Source organism: Galeopterus variegatus, unplaced genomic scaffold (genome assembly GCF_000696425.1).
Source record: "Galeopterus variegatus unplaced genomic scaffold, G_variegatus-3.0.2 Scaffold6120, whole genome shotgun sequence".
NCBI lineage: Eukaryota > Metazoa > Chordata > Mammalia > Dermoptera > Cynocephalidae > Galeopterus > Galeopterus variegatus.
The window spans coordinates 183,000-205,883 of NW_007732231.1; the positions used below are offsets into that span (position 1 = coordinate 183,000).

Genomic DNA, 22,884 nt, shown 5'->3' on the forward strand with positions numbered 1-22,884 from the left:
GGGATTGCAACCCTCGGCGTTGCTCCCGCGCCTCGCTCAGCCAGTGAGCGGGAACCGGTCTGTATGTGGGATCCGAACCCTCGGGCGGGAGCGCCGCCGCACTTCCCAAGCGGCGCACTATCCAGTGCGCCACTGGGCCGGCCCTTACTCTTTGCCAATTTGATAGATGACAGATAGTATTTTGGATTCGTAATTGAACCTGCTTTTGTTGTTTTTTACTTCCATGGTAGTATTTTAAAAAACATAAAGATATTTCTGAAGAAAGTTGACTTTCTGGTAGTAATTGTCTTTTAATCAAACTTTGTAGGCCATGGATCATCTGCAGTCATTCATTGCAGATTGTGATCGAAGAACAGAAGTGGCTAAGAAAAGATTAGCAGAAACTCAAGAAGAGATTAGTGCTGAAGTGGCAGCAAAGGTAAGAATGTCAACCATTTTATTAGTACAAAGTATAATTTCAACTGACTACTTTTGTTTATCTTGTTTTAATTTTTTTATTTTGAAATAATTAAATTTGCAGGAAATTGCAGACATATACAAGGAACTCTGTGTACTCTTTCTGTTGCCTACCCTAATGTTAACATCTTACAGAACTATAGTACAATATCAAAGAAATTGACATTGGTCTAATCCTTATATTTTAATCAGATTTCACCAGTTATGCATGCATTCATTTGTGTATGCATGTGTGTATGTAGAGCTCTGTGCAATTTTATCACACATGTAACTTGTGTAACTACCACCACAATTAAGATACCTAACTATAGTATTACCACAAGGCTTCCTCATGTTATCCTTCCCCTTTATAGTCATACCTACTTTCTCCCCCTCCATCACTAGCTTCTGGCAACCAATAATCTATTTTCCATCTCTGTAATTATGTTTTTTCATGAATGTGACAAAAATGGAATCATGCAGTGTGTATCCTTTTGAGATTGGTTGTTTTTCATTCAGCACAACTTCCTTGAGATACATCCAAGTTGTGTATTTCAGTAGTTTGTTTCTTTTTATTTCTGAGTAGTATTACACAGTATGGATATGCCACAATTTAACTGTTCACCATTGAAGGACATTGGGGTTGTTTCCAGTTTTGGGGTAATACCAACAAAGCTGTACTAAACATTTGTGTATAGATTTTTGTGTGGACATACGTTTTTATTTCTCTGGGATAAATGCCCAAGAATGCAATTGCTGGGACATAAGAAAAACCATTTTTAGTTGTGAAAGCAAGCTTTTCTAGAGTGACTATACCATTTTACATTCCTCCCAGCCATGTGGGACTAGTCCAGTTTCTCCACATCTGTGCCAGCATTTGGTGGTGTCACTATGTTTCATTTTATCCATTCTGATAGATGTGTAGTGGTACCTTATTGTGGTTTCAATTCACATTTCCTTAATGATGACTAATGATGCTGAACATTTTTTCGTGTGTATGTATATTGTCTTCGGTGAGATGTCGGTGTGTCTTTTCCCCATTTTCTAATTGGATTGCTGGTTTTTTAAATATTGAGTTTTGAGTGTTCTTCAAACGTTTTACTTGACTCACTACTTTTTAAAAATGTTTTGTTGTGAACTTATATGCAAAAAAGTAGAGAAAAGTACATTGAATCCCAGGGGATCTATCACCAAGCTTCAAAGCTATCAGTTTTTTGTTAATATTTTATTATTGTGTTATTTGCTTTTACAAGCAAATTCAGACATACCATTTTACCTATAAAACATAACCACAATATCACTTCATAAAGTTAACATGTTATTTTTTAATGTTATCTAATATGTTCTTTTTATATACAGAGAGTTAATTTGTTAGAATCAGAATCCAAACAAGGTCCTATATATTGCATTTGGTTGATTTGATAACTTACTTTATAACATAATCTGTACCATTCATCATAATCTAGTGCATTTTACAGAAACACAGAATGCGAGACAAAGAATTACCCACGTAGAGTTTAGATATGTATGTACAAAGGGAATAGATTCCCTGGCTTGAGAAAAAGGTTACTTTAAGCCAGCCTTTTCTGAAAAGTTCTCTGAAGATGGGGATGGGGACTATTAAGATGGGCATCCTGAAGTACAAGGGATCTAGTATCTCCTGGTAGAAGGAGAGGCACAAGTGCTTGGTAGAGCCTAAAGTGTATTGATTATACAGCATCGTATTAGTTATCCTTCACTACAAAAATGCTGTATAACAAACCACTTCAAAATTCGGTGATTTCAGTAGTATTTTTTTTTAAAGATGACCGGTAAGGGGATCTTAACCCTTGACTTGGAGTTGTCAGCACCACGCTCAGCCAGTGAGCGAACTGGCAATCCCTATATGGGATCCGAACCCGTGGCCTTGGTGTTATCAGCACCGCACTCCCCCGAGTGAGCCGCGGGCCGGCCCCTAAGTAGTATTTATTTAGCCCATGAGTCTACAGTTGATTTAGTTTGAACTTGACTTGGCAGTTATTTCTGTCTTAGCTGGACTCACTCATGTGTCTTGCAGTCAGCTGGAGGCTACTGAGCCATGCCCAGAAGGCTAGTCTGGCCATGTTCTCATGGTGGTGGCAGAGGTGCAAAATCATCAAGCCCAGTCACACAAATGCTTTTCAAGCCTTTCCTTCAGTCGTGTTTGCTACCATCCTGGTAACCAAAGCAAGTTCAGAGTCAGAGTATGTTGGTACTCAGTTACATAGCAAAGAGCATGGATACAGGGAAGGGTGAACAGTTTTGGGCATTAATGCAGTCATTCAGTGACAGGTTTTTAAAGGAAAATACCATGTTGGTAAAGAAGGTGATACTAGAGTTGGGAATTCTTTTGAAGGAAGAAATATCTTGGATTGAAGGAAATCTGAGAAGTAAAGATTATTGGCACATTAGTTTGTCGAATTAAAACCTCCTTTTCTAATATAATTGGCCACACAGCAGACTGAATACTTATTTTGTGGCCAAAATAAAGACTATATGTATATGTATCATGTGCCATTAAAACAGTAGAAATGAACTGTGTGCCATTATAATGGCAATGATGAGGAGGAGGAGCATATCAAATCCCAAGGCAAGAATTAATCGCAATGGAAGGACATGGATTAAGGGAATGGGTGTGCTATGCCAGTATACTGTGCTGTGCAATGAACATATAAGGCATGTTTTGTCATTTCTCACAACTTTGAGAGAGAGATATTATCCCTACTTCTCAGGTGAGGAAATAGATTCAGGTTTAAGTAATTTGGCCAAAATTACACAGCTGGTAATTGGGTTAGCAATAAGCCAGATCTGTTGGACTCCTAAGCTATATCTACCAGTTGTTCTACAGCATACCCACCAGTTCATTCCTTTAACTCATACTTGAGCCTATGTTATTTGTTGTGAATTGGAGATACAAAGATGGGATGTACAGATAGCTATCTTTAAACTAGTATGATTTATATAAAGTTATTATCAAAATAGTTATAAAGATGGTACAAAGAAGGGTATGGCCATCTCTGCTTATATGTTTAAGCAGGGATGGGATGTGGTGATTGTTTAGGAGTACTTCACAGAAAAGACTCTTGAGTTGGATCTTGTTGAATGAATAGACATTCACTAGGCAGGCAAGGAATACCTCAAAGGATGGCATCCCAGGAAGAGGGATGTGCAAAAGTCACAGAGGTAGAAAATAACAGGGTAAGTTTGAGAAACTAAGTATAACTATAGATTATGTTATGAGTTGGGGGGAAAGCAAGAGATGGTTTGGGAAGGTACAGTGGGCCCAGGTCATGGAAGAAAAGGCATTTAACACTTGGAATTCACTGCCTAAGCAGAGGCTGGAAAATAACAGTTATACTGTGATCAGTAGTATCCCTGGCCTCACCGAGGTGAAGGGAGGCAGGCTCAAAACATCCTGATGTCTCACCAGCTCATTTGGGATATGTTCACAAAGCATCATTTATACTCATAGTGCCATAGATAACAAGACTTTTATGAGCATTTTTGAAATACTTCGAAATTTAATATTTATTGTGTTATTTATTCATGATCATCTTTTCTATTTCTTTCTAGGCAGAACGCGTTCATGAGTTAAATGAAGAAATTGGTAAATTGTTAGCCAAGGTAGAACAATTAGGAGCTGAAGGAAATGTGGAAGAATCCCAAAAAGTAATGGATGAAGTAGAGAAAGCACGGGCAAAGAAAAGAGAAGCAGAGGTAAATTCTTAATAATAGTAGGTAAAGCCTTAGTATCTGTACTTCTTGAAGAACATATATTTGACTAGAAATTATTGAAAGGTTACTATTAAAGGGAATTTAAGCCAATTTAAAAAGATTTAAGTGTTTATACTAATGGGTTTTGTTTCAAAATTAGTGGTTTATTGGAATTTGGAGCCATTGATCTTTTGAAATTTATTATTGGTAAGTGAAATTAAACTAGCAGCCAGTCATACACACTCAACAGTTACACACTTACAGCAGATACACATACACTCTCGACATATGCTTGGTCACTATGATAACCTGCCCCCCACTCTACTCCTGTGCGACTATAGTGTTGCTTTTCTTCTCACCTTAGTACCTCTCACCAATGTATTTTAGCTCTTAAAAGGGCAGAGTCTATTGAGGCAAGGTCAGAAAAAGGAAGGTAAGTCCTGTCACTCAAACTGCTTTGGGGTACCTGCTCTTTTTCCTTCTTCTCTTATGTTCTGGTATCAGCGGCCGTTCTTCAGACTAGAGGGGAAAAACAGATTAGAGGGAAGCCATTTTCATACCTCGTCCAGCATTCGTATTATCTTTTAATTCTATTTTTCCACGAACTTTTTGAAGTGTCCTTATATATTTGCAATTTTCATGAAACCTCGTATATGTGTACTCAAAGCTTTGTTAACAATACACAGTAGCTTAACATCTTTAGCCTGTCCTATATTATCATTAGTTGATTTTTACTAAGGATGGTACATCAAAAAGTTTACTTGCTCATTATAGGTTGTATTCAGCTGAACAGAATAGAACACCTAACTTATGGCTTAACTAAAAAAGGTTTTTGTTTTTCTCATAAATACTCAAGCTGATGTATAATGTAGCCCCATGATGGCTCCATAATGCCATCTATTATACAGGCTACTTCAACCTTTACATCCAGCCATCCTTACTGTATGGATTCATCTTCATGATTATTACTTTGTGGTAGTAATATGGACACTAAACCTAAAGCTTTACTTCTAAGGTAAGGTAAGTAGAAGAGGAAGAACAAAGCGCAAGAATTAAGTTGGCTTGCCTTCTTGTGTCTGTGCCTGTGTGTTTTTAAATTATTTTAAATTTTATTTTGAAGTATTTTCAGGAAAGTGAAAGATAGTATAAAGAATTCCCTTATATTCTTCATCCAGACCTCCCAAATGTTAACATTCTGCAACATTTGCGTTCATTCTCCCGCTCTGTGTGTATGTGTATATAAACTGTTTGTCAATAAGCTACAGATATGATGCCTCCTTTTCCCTAAATATTTCAGTGTATATTTTCTAAAAACAAGGATATTTTATTATATAAAACAGTACAATTATCAAAATCAAGAATTAACGTTGATACAAGTAATCTAAAGACTTTATTCAAATATTGCCATTTGTCCCAATAATGTTCTTTATCATAAAAGAAAGAAAATTTTCTTTGTTCAAGATCCAATCCAGGATCACATGTTTCATTTAGTTGTGTCTCTTTAGTTTGGAACTGTTCCTCAGTCTTTCTTTGTCTGATATGATCTTGACAGTTTTGACAAGTATCAGCCAGTTATTTTACAAAATGTTCTTCAGTTTGGGTTTGTCTAATTTTTTCCTCATGGTTAGCTTTTCTGATAGGAATACCATTGAAGTGATGATGTAGCCTGTCAAGAGGCACGTGTTAGTGTTTGTCCCATTTCTGGTGATGTTGCCTGTTTTCCCCCTGGGAAGTTGCTGTGTTTTCTTTTTGTAATTAATAAGTATTTTGGTACTGACACTTTCGAGACTGCAAATATTCTGTTTCTCATCACTTTTGATCCATAGGTTATAGCAGCCATTGGTGAATTTTTGTCTGAATCTATTGACTACCTTTTAAAGAACTTTCCTGTAGATTCCATCCAGCAGTTTCCACTTATATCTCCTTAGCAAAGGCTACTTGGAAGCTTGGAAATATAAGTACAAGGGTACTTCAAAATGTTTGTAGAAAAATAGAACTAAAAGATACTATGAATCTTTCTATGAACTTTTAGAAGTACCCTTGTATTTTTAGCAGGGCATGTTGCTGCTTCAAACAAAAACCAGAATTCTGTCAGTAAAGAAAAAGGGGACAGTGGATAGGCAAAACCTACCAATTTTTATTTTTTCATTAATGAACTTCATATAAATAAAATGGGTGAGTACAGGACATCTGAATCTCAGTAAGGCACCTTTCATCTCTTGTCTCATAGAACTGCTCATTTTGTCGGGGAGTCTATCATTTGTATGCACTGTCCACATTTCCAAAGCAGGAAAGAAGGTCCGTGGGAAGGAAGGCAGAGGAAGGAAGCTGTAACAGTGTGGAAGACACACATTCCTTCTCTGCAAGTGTGGGCAACTTCTGCTTCCTTGATCCCTCACTGATGTGCAGTATTGAGTCTGCTACATCTCATTTTTAACAAAAGTTATAAGAAACAACATTGTAGAACATCAAGAAAACCTTTTCAGAAAGTTGTATTCTATATTATGGTGGAATTGTCGTGGTAGTTTCTTGGCAAAGGGTATTTTAGTCTGTAACTTTTGACCTTTAGTGGAGAAGTCTCAAGGACAGAGGACGGGGGTGAAGGGGAACTTAAAATTTTCAAGACAGAAAAATAGCCATGCTTTTGTATATTCGTTAGAAAGTTTTTTTGTATAAGCATAGTATATTTTAATTGTATGACTTTTAATGAGGTTTATATGATTATTGTTTTTCTCATTTTTGTTTAGGAAGTTTATCGGAATTCTATGCCAGCTTCCAGTTTCCAACAGCAGAAACTTCGAGTCTGTGAAGTCTGCTCTGCCTATTTAGGTCTTCATGATAATGACAGACGACTGGCTGATCATTTTGGGGGTAAACTGCACCTGGGATTTATTGAAATAAGAGAGAAGCTTGAAGAATTAAAGGTACATTGGCAAGTTAATGTCCTCCACTTTATCCTATTGAGCCACTTGTTCTTTTGATCTGTGTTAGTTGTCTTTTTGTACAGTATTCTTGACTATGATTCAGATATATTTAGTATCTGTTAACAGTTCATACTCAATGATACAGGATTGTAAATGGAGATTCAAGCTGGTTTAATGGATAATGTCTGAGAAGTAGACTTTTAAATACTGTCCTGTCATTCTGGGAGGTAGCATTTTGTGTTGGATATGATGCTGAATTAGGAATCTTTTAAAATGGTTTCTAAACCAGTTCTTTTGTACACAGTCTCCTAAAATTTCTATTGTTATGTCTCTATTCAGTAGAGTCAGTAATAGTATTAATATAATAATATTTTCTAGGAATATTGAGAAAATGAGCCCAATATTTATTTGATATATTTTGTAATTCTTCACTAAATAGCAAGCTTGTAGATCCTCTAGTTTTATTTTATGCTGCTGCCCCCATTTCAGAAAACTTAGGATGAAACCTATTTTTTAAAAAAGACAATTATATTACTTAAATATATAGGCTGTTGTGAGAAAGGCAGCACAGTTCTTATTCATCTCCTGAGTTTTCTTGAGGGGATATACAAACACAAAAAATGTGGGGGTATTTCAGAAGTGGTAAAGATTAAGGCAGTCAGTGGATATCATCAGTTTATCTTTCAACAGTCTGTGGCTAGGTTATTTCTTTTCTTTTTTGGCGACTGGCCAGTACAGGGATCAAACCGCACACCTTGGTGTTACCAGCACCATGCTCTAACCAACAGAGCTAACTGGACAACCCCTTGTGTGGCTAGTTTTTAAAGAATTTGGTACTGTAATGTTCCTTCATGAATTGAGGACTGGCCCAAAGATGGGAAACACTGGATAGTCACTTTTTATGCAGTTGTTATTACTGGAATTAACCCAAGATCCATAGCTTAACATTTAAAATAATGTGGGATCAGAAAATGCTCAGGGACATCTCCATATTTGCTGTTAACAGTGCACTCTTCTCACTATTCTGAGTAATTAGGATGATCTCAAGTAAGTTTTTAAAAAATGTCAAAATGACTTTCATTATAGCAAATGGTTGTTGGGCTCTAAGTTAAAACTCAAAGATGGTACCTACTTGGGAGTCTTTGTAGACATAGGCACAGCAACAGAATCAGGATGGTAATTGGAAGTGACAGGAGAACATTTTTATTTTAGAAATCATAGGGCACGTGGGAACTTGTAGTGATTTGTAATGGCTGATGTTCTTAAAAATACAAAATAATGCTGGAAAACATGCAGAGGAGAAAAATCTTATAGAAGTGATTTTGACATGTCATTAAGAAATTATGGCGAAACGTGAAATTTTACAAGATTTCCATGAAAGGGGGAAAGATTTTAGAAAGCAGATTGTAAGAGTAATGATTATACCTGGCAAAACTTGAAACTAAATTGTTATTAGACAGATTTTGATGTTAATTGTACTATATTGGAATCCAGAAATGGTAAAGTTTAGGGTGAAGTTAATTAAGAATGGATGCAGTAAATATGCTCCTCATTTATTATTCTCATTTTTAAGAGAGTTGTAGCTGAGAAGCAGGAGAAAAGAAACCAGGAACGCCTGAAACGAAGAGAAGAGAGAGAGAGAGAAGAAAGGGAGAAGCTGAGGAGGTATGGAGTATTTCAAGTTGAATCTCCCCAGTTCTAAAAAGAGATACAAGATTTTAGATATTAATAACATGGGAAATTTCTTTTTACTTTTTAAAAACATTACCATGTAAAAACAATGTTTATACAAATATATTAACTGTTGGCCATTTAGCTAAAGGTGATTTCCTTCAAAATGTGTGAAATAGTGAATAAAGTGTGCTTCATATCTTTATTTCTTGTAAGATTTATAAAAAAACCCTTTTCTAGCCCTCTTTTTTTTTTTTTTTTTTTTGTCTTTTTTCGTGTCCGGCAACGGATCGCAACCCTCAGTGTCATGCCCGTAACGGACCGGGACCGGCAACGGGATTGCAACCCTTGGTGCTGGGTCCACTTCTCGCTCAGCCAGTGAGCGGGAACCGGTCTGTACGTGGGATCCGAATGCAACCCTCGGTGCTGGGTCCACTTCTCGCTCAGCCAGTGAGCGGGAACCGGTCTGTACGTGGGATCCGAACCCTCGGCGGGAGCGCCACCGCGCTTCCCAAGTGGCGCACTGTAGCAGTGCGCCACCGGGCCGGCCCTGATTTTTTATATTGGGCAAGATTTGTACCAGGTTGGCATAGAACTGTTTTTAGATTTATGATGTGTTTTATACTTGTTGATAAAAGGTTTTGGTTTTTTGTTTCATTGATTATTTTACATTGAAGTTTGTTTCTTTATTTCCTCAATTCTAGGAGCCATAAACCATAAAACATTCCATTAACTTAATCGCTAAATGTACACGATTCTGCTTATATCACTATTAATTGATATAAAATCTTATAATCCTTTATATTTAGAAAGTCTAAACATTCTTCTGAGTCCTTTACCCATTGGCCACTAAAATCGTGTAGCATTATGCTGGCAACATTCTTTGTAACTTGTCTTCATAACTTCCTTAACAATGTCAGGATGGACAGGCACAACACAAAGGATTACCTGTAGTTCTAATTTATAGTGTTCCTTAATCATATTACATATCTCTGAAATTTAAATACCTTCTTTTCAAAGTTAGTAGATGTGCCTAAGTTAATTAAAACCCATTACTATATGTGAGTAGGTCATGCTAACTTCCTCTAAGCTTTGAGCATGTTATACTCAGTCTATTTTAAGAAGTTTAAAAGGACTTCATTTGTTACGTGCCTTGTAACAGGTAATCTTTTTGCAATGTAATGACATAATGAAAGCTACATGTGGGTATCCCTTTTTAGGGGAAGTGTTGTCAGTCCTCTGTTGACACACATACACGCATACATTTTTTATTTACCATATATATATATATATTTTTTTTTTGAGGCTGGCCAGTACAGGATCCTTGACCTTGGTGTTATCAATACTGCGCTCTAACCAGCTGAGCTAACCAGCTGGTCCATTTACCATATATTTTACCTCAGAGCTTTATCTTCTTGCTGTTTTGTATATACTGTACTCTTATGGGAATATTGCCTAGTATTGTAATATTTAAGACAATGTAAATGACATTTTAAGTAACATTGGAAATCTCTAAGATTCAACTGAGTAACGGTCAAATGAGAACAAATTACACTTTCACATTCTCAGATGATGAGAAAGTACATCACATCTTACTCCTTCACTTGCCAACTGGCAAGTTTCTTTTGACATTGATTATAAAATGTAACCCTATTTCAGAAATGTTAAAAATTTTTTTAATCTATGAACTTGAAGAAATATAGCTAAGTATGGAAGATGAAGAAATTATAAGCTAGTATAAAATTATATAAGACAGGATTCCAACTATGGTGCTGAAAAGGATAAACAAAAAAAGTCAATAGCAATTACTGGATGCTTATAATATGCCAAACACTGTACTAAGGAATTTACATATATTAGTTCAACTAATCTTTACATACACACACACAGCTGTACCTGTGAAGTTTTTGTTATTATCCCCCTTTTGCTAAGGAAAGACTAACCTAAAGGAACATAAGTAACTTACTCCAGGTCACACAGATGGCGAGTGGTAGAGCCAGAGCTAAAACTCACATCTGGCTAAGTCCAAAGCCACGCTTTCAGACATGCTATTATCCACCAAAAATTCCCTGTGGCATTCTGTTTACCATAGTATTAACTATTACTATTTATTGACCATTAACTGTGTGCTAGGAATGTCAATAATGCATTATATAAGAGTATCTTATTTCATGTGAAGAAACAGATGTTGCAAGATTGAGCTGAGTGTTCTAGGGATTATAGTATGAGATTGTAGCTCCAAAGTATATGCATTTCAGATCATAGAAATTTCAGTCTGATCCCAGAACAGAAAAAGAAATGACAAAGATAAAAAAGAATTTTTTTCCAGGCTGAGAAGTGTTTTCTAGAGAATTAGGGAGTTGTAATTTACTGTGTCTTAGTCTCCCAAGAGCATGTTCTTTTTTTTTGTTTTTGGTGGCTGGCCAGCACAGGGATCCTGGACCTTGGTGTTACCAGCACCCCACTCTAACCAACTGACCCAATAGGCTAGCCCTTGTATATTCTTTTTTTAAGAGCCAGGTATACTGAGTTAAGAGAGCCCATATGGCAAGGTGGGGAAGTCTGTAGCATTTGTGGTGCATTTTGGAAAATTTGTTTGTATAAGTACATGCCTTTATATTTATAAAATTAATATAAAAATTAGAAATCAGGAAGAAAGTAATTTAACTGCACACTGCACTCTTTTCTTATTTATAGTCACTTTTCTAAACACAAATATTCTTTTTTTAGGTCTCGATCACATAGCAAGAATCCCAAAAGGTAGGTATTACACAAAATAAATATAAGTAGTGAAGCTGTGTTTTTAGTCGGTTTTTATAGATTACAGATCTTTTAAAAATTAATGAGAATTAATAGTATTTTATTTCTTTTGTAGTTTTTTTTTTTTTTTTTTTAAGAAGACCGGTAAGGGGATCTTAACCCTTGACTTGGTGTTGTCAGCACCACGCTCTCCCAAGTGAGCTAACAGGCCATCCCTATATAGGATCTGAACCCGTGGCCTTGGTGTTATCAGCACCACACTCTCCCAAGTGAGCCACGGGCCGGCCCCTCCTTTTGTAGTTCAATTTTGAGCATCGTCATTTGAGGAGAAACTAGTCAGAAGATACTTGTGAACTACAATTTAGTTTTATCCTAATAAAATTTTACGTAGTGCTCTGGAGTTATGTGGGAAAGCTAAAATTATTTCAAAGTGTTTCTTTAAAATCTTTTTTTAGAAGCTCAGTAAATATGTAACAGGATTTATTTTTGTAAAATCAATTTGTGTGATACATTTAAGAAGCACATTCCAAGAAGTACACTTGTCGAAAATATAAGTAGGTTAACTAGTTGGATAAATTTTTGAATGAAAGATCCACGTGGCTTAGGAGAAACTAAAATGTTTAGTATACACTTCAATCTTGACTTTGTATGAGTTTTTTTACTCATCTCTCTGTAGAGTGATCATAAAAAGCTTTCAAAGGGGCACTTACAGCCTTAAAGAGGAAGAGGAAAAGATAATACTTTGTTTTGACTTTCAGTGTTAATATTTGGGGGCTTTTTGAAGACTTTCTTTATAGTTTTTACTAGTTACTGACAAAGTTTTTCTTTTCTTTTTTCTTTGGTGGCTGGCCGGTACGGGGATCTGAACCCTTAACCTTGATGTTACAAGGTGGTGCTCTAACTAACTGAGCTAACCGGCCAACCCCATGACAAATTTTTTCTATCTGAGAAAGGTGAGGAAACATGTTCTACTTCATCACTGTTCTCGGTTCTTTACTTGCCATTCTCATTCCTGTTGTTGAGCCTTTCTTCATGAATCCATTCCCACCTAGAATTCCCTTTCTTATTCTTTTCCAAATCTTATCATTCCTCTTGTTTAGATCACATCTTCTTTTTGAAAGCTTCTGAGTACTCTAAACTCTAGATAGTAACTATTTGCCAGAAACTTTTACCTAAAAAGTAGGGCATTCGTTGTTATGAAAGAAAAACCTTATGTTTCTATTTACCTTTTAGTACTTTTTAGAATCTTTCAGTTGTATTTTTGCTTAAAACACTAAAAAACTAACAGACATTAATAAATGAGACAAATTGTGTCAGCTAATTTATATTGTGAGTTTCTCAGGTCCAAGATGAGAAGTAGAAACATTAAATGATGATACCGCTGTTGTTTACTGGTTAATTATTATAAGCTGATCCCTTTGTTGAAAAGATAAAGTATTTGTACATAGAACATCCTTGGATATTTGGGCCAGAAATTTAATTTCCACCACTGTAGTCCAAGCCACCTCTTACCTTGATGTTACGATAGCCTCTTAACTGGTCTCCTTATTTCTGTGATTGCCCACACCCCTTCTCCACTTCAGTCTATTTTTCACACGTTAGCCAGGATGAACCCTTTAAAAAATGAAATAGATCATCTCATCCCTCTGTTCAAACCCTCCAGAGGTTTTCTATCTCATTTACAGAAGTCAAAGTCCTTACCATAGCTTTTAAGTAGGGTGACCATATAGCCCAATCTGTCCTGGGATAGTTCTGGTTTATGTCTATTGTCTCAATATTTATTAATAGCTCTCCATTTCACTTTGTCCAATTTATCTTTCAGAGCCTCCTGCTTTGAATGATAAAGTATTTGGTCAGCCTGCCTGTAAGACCCTGATGTTACTCTCCTTTGCACACTTCATTCCAGTCAATCTGATCTCTTCTGTTGCTTCAACATGCTGAACTTTCTCCCGCCTCAGGGCCTTTGCATCTGTGTTCCCTCTACCTGGAGCACTCTTCTCTGAGGTGGCTGATTCATTTATTCCCTTACTTCTTTCAATCTTTGCTAAAATACTGTTCTATCAGAAAAGCCTTTCCTGTCTATCGTACATAAAATGTTACCACCCATTTCTCTATCCTTCTTTACCCTACTTAATATATAATTTCTTTGCTATCTGACACATCTTTTTTACTGTGTGTGTGTGTATATATATATAGATTACAGATATATATATATATATAAAATCTGTATATATTTATATATATAAAATCTGTACCCTTTCTAGAATATAAGCTCCAAGAGGTCAGGGACTTTATTATTTGCTCCTTAATCTCCATAGTACCTAGAACAGTGCAGTAGGCACCCAGTAAATATTTTTTGAATGAATAATTGTCTAGAATTTTTAAAAAGATGAATAAAATTATGCAGTGGAAGAAATAGATTCATAATAGCTAGCTCAAAATGAGTAGTTAAACAAAATATCATTTGCTAAAACTTGTATTAAATGAGCTTTATATTCCTTCTCTCTAGCTCCTTTTTAGAAATTATTCTATTCAATTGTGGAAATATTCTGTTCAGCTGTGGTTGACAATATGTACCTTTCTTTGACTATAATGTCAATATTAGCTGAATGCTTTTAAACTTCATTTATAACAAAATAGTCATTTGAAAATAAACTAGTTTGTAAACTATATCTATCACCCGCACAATGTGCTTTCAAACTTACTATATCACGTTACATTTTTTAGTAACTTTAAAAAATTTAACAGCTTTATTTTTAATTTACATACTGTACAATAGGATTTACTCATTTTAAGTGTACAAGTCAAGGATTTCAACAAACTTGCACATCTTCCCCCTTGCTTTTCCTCAAGTGTTTCTGTCTTCTGCATGCCGTCCTTACCCTCAACACATATAACACACACACACACCATACAAGTTAGTTTATGAGCCCATTGAGGCTATAGAAGTGTTTTTTCTTCTCTACTCCTGTGCACTTATTAGAATTTTTTATCTTTTTTTGTAATTTAAAGTTCTCTAAAGTGATTTTTGCATTTTTTCCTTTCAGATTATGTGCTACTTGAATAGAGAACTGTCTTACTGTGTTTTTATTACACTGTGACTAGGCCTATTGTGGGCATTCAAAATTTATTTCTAGAATCGTATAAATGGTTATATAATTTTTCTAATCCAGAAAGCTAGTAATTTATCCTAAGCAATATTCTTTCTTATGCCTCTCCTTTCTTCTGTCCATGTTCATCAGGTACATACTTAATGTCTAAAGTTTGCTAGCAGTCTTAGAAGTTTAAATGAAATTAAATTCTTAAAGCATCTAGGTAATGTAATCCCTGGCATATTGTAGTGGTACAGATGGTTGCCTTCATTTTTTAAAAATATATTCCTGATATAAGTTTACACAATCCTGATTGACTTCTGAGAATTAGTGTTTTAATTTTTATTTTGAAATTTTAGTATGTAGCTATTAATGTGACAGCAATTTATTTTAGTGTAGATTTAGCTGACTTGGAATAGAATTGGCCTTAAGTGAGGCTACTGAAGAATAGTTTCTCTTTAAAGAAAAGGCTCTAGTAAATGAGAAATGTAGTGTTGACAAATCTAAAAACGAAATCAAATACTATCTTTTTGTAGGTCCAGGTCCAGAGAGCATCGCAGACATCGGTCTCGCTCCATGTCACGGGAACGCAAGAGGCGAACTCGGTCTAAATCTCGGGAGAAACGCCATCGCCACAGGTCCCGCTCCAGCAGCCGCAGCCGCAGCCGCAGCCACCAGAGAAGTCGGCACAGTTCTAGAGACAGGAGCAGAGAACGATCCAAGAGGAGGTATTGACGTGTTGGTCAGAGGATATGAAGCTACCTTGATGTTTTAGAGTTGTTTGTGTTTACTAATGTTACTTATGTTTAGAGTATAGATTATTGGTTTGAAACTTGCATCTGGTAATATGTACACATTTATGTGTAGGTATGTAACACTTTTTTCTCTGATTATATAGGTAGTTCAGAAAGAACATACTTAAGAACCAGAGTAAGAAGTTGGAACCAATATGTGCAGAGGTTATTGCTTTTCTCTGCTTAGTGTGTCTTGGAAAAAAAAGTACTTTATGGGCAAATAATTTTAGGTACCAATACTGTTAGAATTTTTTCAATATGTATTAGCAAATTAGGGGCTCTGAGAAGTCCTTTCATTAAAAGCATTGTTTAGCTTTGTTTGACTTAACTGTTTTCCAAACTTATTTGAGCAGGTATACTTTTTCAGAGCAGGTTGTTTTAGTATATTCTTGTTTATTTGGCACTGTAGGCATGTGTTGTTACATACTTTTAGCTTGGCGGGGCAGATTCAGAATTTTAAGGAAGCTACAAAATTTCCTTGGTATAACCAGAACACTCAAAAGGTGCAAGGAAGGCAGACAGTAGGGTAAGGTATATTAAAGGACCTGAATATCTGTTGAGAACAGACAATGGGTTAGAATGTGGTAGAGGAGTTTAGCACTTACAGTCTTAAATAGACCAAGCTCCCAAAACTTCTCAGGTCACATGAAGCTCTTAAACCAGGTAATTTCTATGGAATGTAAAACCATGCTTAAAATTGCTTTTTTCTTGACAACTATTCTTAAGCATATATGGTAAACATTTTTTTGAGTGCCTAGTACCTACTGGTCTTATATTTCCTGTGGATTACTTCACATAAAGTCCATAATAGAATCCACAGAAACCTGTTAAAATCTTGCCATTTTTTTGACTCTCAACTAGCCATCCCCTCAAGTCACTCAGAAGCTGAGTTTGTCAGTAGGCTCTCAGTCAATATTTTCTTTTTTTTTTATATTCTGGCCTTGTTCCAAGTAGTCCTTGAGGTGATTTTAATCAGTAAGAATTGTATACTTTTTACTACTGGAGGGAGGCTTAGTAAGAAATAACAAAGAAATATAACACAGTGGAGCAACTTTATTCGAGTTGCCTGAAGAAGTTGACTGTGTGAATTAGAACACAGGACTGACATCTTTGATGATAATGAGACTCATATAAGAGCACATATTATAAAGTGCTAAACTGTATATCATACGGTAAATGATCTGAGAGTTTAGATGAGGGAAATACCAGAGTAATCAAAAATGGCTTCAGGTTTGATATTTAGTTGATAAAACTTGAATAAAGCGAGGATAATTTGAACAGGTAGAATCAGGTAGGAAAAAGATATTCCATAAAGAGTGAATATATCACAGGCAAATGCAAAGAATGAGTAGGGAATTTGTAAGGGGCAGAATGTGATTTGTAGGCCACTTGTGTCATATTCTTGAAACTGGATTTTAGAGGCTAGTCTCAGTGCAGTGCCCAGAAATATGCATTTTTAAAACCTTCTCCATCTTACCTGTACACTAAATTTTGATAATTATCCTGCTAGGTGAGGGAAGTTCTAGACAATTTCTGTTCTACTATTCTACTACGATTTCATTGCTTCTGGTGTTTGTGAACTCTTACATGTCTTTATTGTCTATGGGGATAGGAGGGATGGGTGTGAAGTCTCCTCTTCTGATATTGTATTATCTTAGTCCCTGATGCTTCCAGAATTTGTGAAGTTGTATAGCAAATTTTTCCACCATACTACATGACACTCCTTACATCTAAGATTTTTAGCATGTTCATATAAAAGATTATTTTTGTAAAACTATTAAAAGTTTTGCTTTTCTCAAGAGCACTTCTCATCTTTGAATTCAAATTATTCTTTTAAAGCATTTTTCTTTGTTTTTACCAAGAATTAGCACATACTTGCTATTAAAACCTACATTTTATTACATAGAAGTTAACATCAATTTATTGCTACATTTTTGGGTTTAATTTTTCAACGTAAAAGTTCCCATTAAAAGCCTTTTAAGGTTTGCAGTTGTATTGCCCCTGCTGTGAAATATTGGTCTGTGATATAAGTAGATTGTCTTTGTGATATTTCTCTGGCAATAGTTACCTTGGGCAAATGAGGACCATTTGCATCTTTCTGCTTCTTCTGTTCAAACATGTGTAATGCAGACTTCAGTCAGACTACTTTGGTTCCATGGCCTTGGCCAAATAATGTAATTATCCCACCAGTCTTCCCCCATCTACTAAGTAGAGGTAGTAAGAGTACCTGCTTTATAAGAATTATTGGTAGTTTGAGTAAAATAGTGTATGGAAACTGCTTATGTGTGAGACATTATAATTTCTCACAAAACAGTTGATGCTTATCCCGTAGTTGTTTTTCAGTTATTATTACTGACCTCTGGGACTTTACCAGCATCTGGTGTCCTTATTCTTATGTATCATTTTATCATATCTCTTCATAATTACATGTCTACAAAGCCTTTAGGTAGGGCTAGTATATAGACTTCCAATCATTAGACTTGTACTGTTTTTTCACCTCATTTCAAAATAAAGCTCATTAAAACCTTAATTAGTATGCTCAAAGTCGACATTATTTCATCTTTTTTGTTTAACCCTCCTTAACTATATTTCTTTTTCTTTTTTTTTTTTTTCCTTTTTGTCTTTTTCGTGTCCGGCAACGGGATCGCAACCCTCGGTGCTGCACCCGCCCCTCGCTCAGCCAGTGAGCGGGAACTGGTCTGTATGTGGGATCAGAACCCTCGGTGGGAGCGCCGCCGCACTCCCAAGTGGCGCACTGTAGCAGTGCGCCACCAGGCTGGCCCCTTAACTATATTTCTAAAACTGAATGCAGCAGTATTTAAAAAACTTTTTCCTGCCTTATTTTTTCGTGAAAGTATTACTTATTCAGGTTCTCAGCAGTGCCTTAGATACTAATTCTGAACATGGGTTAAATGAGATAATTATGTAAAAGTACCATGTCACCTACAAAGAGCCAAATGTAATATATGTTACTGATTCATTCTAGATGCTGCAGGGATAGAGGATACTATATTTATTCTGATCCTGTAGCATTCCTTGGTTTTCCTTCTGATTGAATCTCTGATCTGAGCTTTTTTTGTTATTGAAGATAAGGTATATTAAAGGACCTGAATATCTTTCTTTCTCATTGAAGATGGATATGGGAATGGAGAAGGTAGTATAAGGAAACAGTTATGGTTGTTAATCAAGATTTATTATAGTGTAATCATCTCTGTCTTCCATTCTTTTTTTTTCTGTTGGTTGAATGAGCTAACTCAGGAGGAATAAAGCACTTTAAAAAATAATAAATGGTTATTTAAAGCCATGTTATTAAGTAGTTCTCTTACCTAAGTCAGGTGTTGGCAAGCTGTTCCCTACAGGCCAAATCTGGCTTGTAGCCTGTTTTTGTTCAGCCAGCAAGCTATGGATGGTCTTTACATTCTTAAAGGGTTAATAAAAAGAAAAGGAAGAATACCACCACAGAGACTGTATGAGGCTTACAAAGCCTCAGATGTTTGCTCTCTGGCCAGACGGCAAACAGTAAAGGTTTGCTGACCATTATTCTAAGTTATTAATTTCCATCCAATTTGAATCTATATTCTACTATATATTTTTAAAAAATTTCATACTGCCCTTCACTTTTTAAAGCTATTATCTATATGTTTTTTATATTAAATACCTATTTTATGAATTGGAGAAGCTTTATGATTATCTCTGAGAAATGAGTCTTGCTAGGTTATGCTTTTCCTTAGCTATTTTCACTCTTGTTTTAGTGCCCTTATAACTACAATGGTGCTCTCTTCTCTCAGAAAACTCTTCTGTCTTGGGTGTATACTTCTATATGTCTTCAGCTTCAGTAGCTTAATATTTATCCTATTCTTTAATTTGGATTTTGGGTTTCCCAACATATTTTGCTCCTCAAATTAATATTTTTCAGATCCTCAAAAGAAAGATTCAGAGACCAAGACTTAGCCTCACGTGACAGAGACAGGAGTTCAAGAGACAGATCACCTCGTGACAGAGATCGAAAAGATAAGAAGCGGTCCTATGAGAGTGCTAATGGCAGATCAGAAGACAGGAGGAGCTCTGAAGAGCGCGAAGCAGGGGAGATCTAATTAGCTGTGTACATATCTTCAATCGTTAAGCTTCCTATGGAGTTACATACTATTGTTTAGTGTACAGCTGTTCAGGGTGACACAGTGAGCAGTTCCAGACACCGACCCAGCTAGGCTAGATGTACAGTACCTACCTTGATCTGAACTGAACCTGTTTTCATTGATGAAGCCTAAAACTATATCCATAGTTTCTGTTGAACCTGTAATACAATTCTGAAAGTACAGTTTTATATAATAAGATGCTGATCTCTTTATTCTTTCAAGTAGGAGTGATAGTGAACAAATTGTGTTACTTGCCTTGGGATTTTTTGAACATTTGTAAAATGCTGTCTTCCTTTCTAGTCCAAACAACAGCAGCTTTGGTAATTTTTCTTTTTAATTCTTCTTTCTCTGACTTTTGTATCCCCTAATACCTGCACCCTCTAATTATAATACAAGGGGGGGCAGGGAAGCAGTATAACTTCTGGTCTAAGGTTCTATTCCCATTATTAATTACTAGCTGATTACAGTTCAGAGCATTTATAATGGAATGCGTGCTGGAGAAATTTAAAATACTAGGGGTTTCTTTTGTTTGTTTAACGGTGCCTATTTAGAGTTGGAAGTTGAACAGCTGTTGCATTATATACTTTTGCTTTTTCATTGAAATTTTGAAATCAAACTTGTCTTGATTTTTCTGTTCTATTGAATTGCTATGTTCAGGATGTTCTGAGGGGGTGGGGGCAGGGACTCTTTCGTAATAAGCACTTGTTTTGTGTGTGGAGTGTAAAGCTACACCCTTATTGTAAAAAATAATAATAATAATAAAGTGAAAGAAACAATCACCACCACCATCATTTAACTGTAACTTGTCTAGTAAATTGTGATTAGAACTGTTTGCTATGGGCATTTCCTTTATTCTGTTACATCATTAAGAGTGCCTTATTCTGCAAGGCACCAATGGAAATAGATACTTGCAAATATTCCAGATGAACTGTTGCTCCACCAGGGCCCCTTGCTGACTGTATTTTAGCTACTTCAGGGCTGTCTGTAATAACCGATACAGAGAAGGACTGGACTGATAGAAGAAATTGGGGTTTTTTTGTTTTTCTTCTCTTTCAATAAACCTAAATAAAAAAACAGTGAATGTAAGCAACATAATGAGACTAACAGTTTCTGCACTGAAAAGTTGCACTGGTGAAATATGTTGATCACCTTTTAAGAACTATTTCTGTCTTTGGTCCCCAAAGTTTGACAAATTTGATGTGACAGAGGAATGTGGGCCTCTGTGATTGTGAGAGAATGGCAGACTAATGCCATTCTAAGTGAAACCAGATTTACATAAAAAGGGACACTCATTAAGTTCCCAGTTTACCAAGCTATGCCTCATTAACTGAAGGTTTCTGCCGGACTTGGTTCCACACAATCATTCTGTACACAGTTTAATCTGAGAGACCCATCTGCATCAGTGAACCACTTCCCTCCCTTCTCTCTTTTTTTGGTTGCTGAGGAATTTTTTTTTTTTTTTTTTGTCCTTTTTGAGACCGGCCGCACCGTGCTTAGCCAGTGAGTGCACCGGCCATCCCTATATAGGATCCGAACCCGCGGCGGGAGCGCTGCTGCACTCCCAGCGCCGCACTCTTCTGAGTGTGCCACAGGCTCGGCCCTTTTTTTTTTTTAATCTCCTTTGTTCCTGGTAGTCTGTGCTGTTCTTCTAAATCCTTACACGTACTTTGGACTTAGTAACTTGGGGGTGTGGGGTAAAATCAAAAGGATTTAGCTGGTAGGTGCAAGGAAGAATGTCTGGGACCTGACCCATTATAGTTAGTGATATATCCAGAGTTAGTGAATTCTAAAACATATTTTAAAAATCCTTTTAGAACAATTCTGTTGCTTGGATACTTCTAGTATTTAGACTTTGGGATAAGCAGGATACTTCTAGTATTTAGACTTTGGGATAAGCAGTCAACATTTAAAATAACCATCCTTGAGACAGACCAGCCACTCTGAATTAGAATAAGCCTAAAATCTGTGTACTTCTGTGTTAGCTGGTGACTGGAGTAGAAAGGATAACTAAGTTTAGTCATATTTGCAAAAACATTGACCTGTTGTGCTAAGTGTTTTATCTTTAGTGGAGCTCTCTTCATTTTGCTGTCAAGTGTTCCCCCAAAGCTCCTTTGCTGAGCTGTATCAACAGCAGCAACAAACAAGGGGGAAAAAATCCACTTAAGTAGGCATGTTTTTTTAAAGAAAGACTATTACCTCTCTGATTTTTTTATGGAGCTCTCTTCATTTTGCTGTCAAGTGTTCCCCCAAAGCTCCTTTGCTGAGCTGTATCAACAGCAGCAACAAACAAGGGGGAAAAAAATCCACTTAAGTAGGCATGTTTTTTTAAAGAAAGACTATTACCTCTCTGATTTTTTTTTTTGATGGCTGGCTGGTATGGGGATCCGAACCCATGACCTTGGTGTTACAAGGCTGTACTCTAACCAACTGAGCTAACTGGCCAGCCCCCCTCTCTGATTATTAAGCCTAAAACCAAGGTTAACTTATTATCTTTTCCAATTTCCTTTTTTTCCCTCCAGGTTCCATTTTAAGAGTCTATTTTAATAAGGTTATTTTTGGAGGGTGGCTGGATGGTAAAGGGATCTGAACCTTTGACCTTGGTGTTGTAACACTGCTTAAGAGTCTATTTTAATAAACTAACAATAGCTTTCAATATTGACCCTTTGAGCCACAGCCAAGCATACATTACCGTTTCCACAAACACTTTTTGCCATTCAATGTGGTAATAAGAAATTCTTCTTTCAAAATGGTTTTTAGGTAATGGCCCATCTATGTTATGTAAGGTTTTTTAAGTAAATGCTGATGATAATTATTAAAATAATGTTTATAGGTTTTTTTAACTTTAAAAATCCAAGTAAATATGAGGGTACTTCAAAAAGTTCGTGGGAAAATAGAATCTTTCCATGAGCTTTTTGAAATACTTTAGTATTACATAGTTTAAAAAAATGCACATAACTAAGGTGGATATTCAGGTATTATAGCTATACCAGCTGTTAAACCATTGCAACGTGTCCCTTCAAATGGTAATTAGCTGCTGCCCTGCTTCTTGAGTGCCTTTCCCGCATCTCTGAAGGACGATGTCTGGCACATCCAGGAACCTCCAGAACTTGGTCCACCACAATTAGCTAAACTGACTTCAGTATTTTGAAAAACACCCTTGTCTGCATTTTTTTGTTTGAAAAAGCAAAGCAGTTTGTATCATGATTTTATTTTACCTTGACTGTTGAAGTTGCCCTTTCTCAATATTTTTCTTATTTGAAAAAATAGTCCCTGCTTTAGGTAAGTTAGGAAAGGCTGGAGAAAGGCTGAGAGAACAGCGTCTTGGCAGAGGCTGGCAGGG

The 22,884-nt window shown here is 36.2% G+C and overlaps 1 protein-coding gene across 2 annotated transcripts in view; it reads left to right on the forward strand.

The window, feature by feature from the left end:
• The window catches only part of LOC103605849 (putative RNA-binding protein Luc7-like 2), a 64,040-nt gene extending 43,410 nt beyond the window's left edge, over positions 1 to 20,630 (forward strand). For both annotated transcript variants that reach the window (XM_008590461.1, XM_008590462.1), the window contains exons 4-10: positions 308 to 418; positions 4,027 to 4,170; positions 6,915 to 7,091; positions 8,665 to 8,756; positions 11,493 to 11,522; positions 15,151 to 15,342; positions 19,325 to 20,630. In XM_008590461.1, coding sequence (XP_008588683.1) covers positions 308 to 418; positions 4,027 to 4,170; positions 6,915 to 7,091; positions 8,665 to 8,756; positions 11,493 to 11,522; positions 15,151 to 15,342; positions 19,325 to 19,502 — 924 coding nt within the window. In that variant the 3' untranslated portion in view covers positions 19,503 to 20,630. The remainder of the gene's footprint in view (positions 1 to 307; positions 419 to 4,026; positions 4,171 to 6,914; positions 7,092 to 8,664; positions 8,757 to 11,492; positions 11,523 to 15,150; positions 15,343 to 19,324) is intronic.
• Positions 20,631 to 22,884: the final 2,254 nt, after the last annotated feature.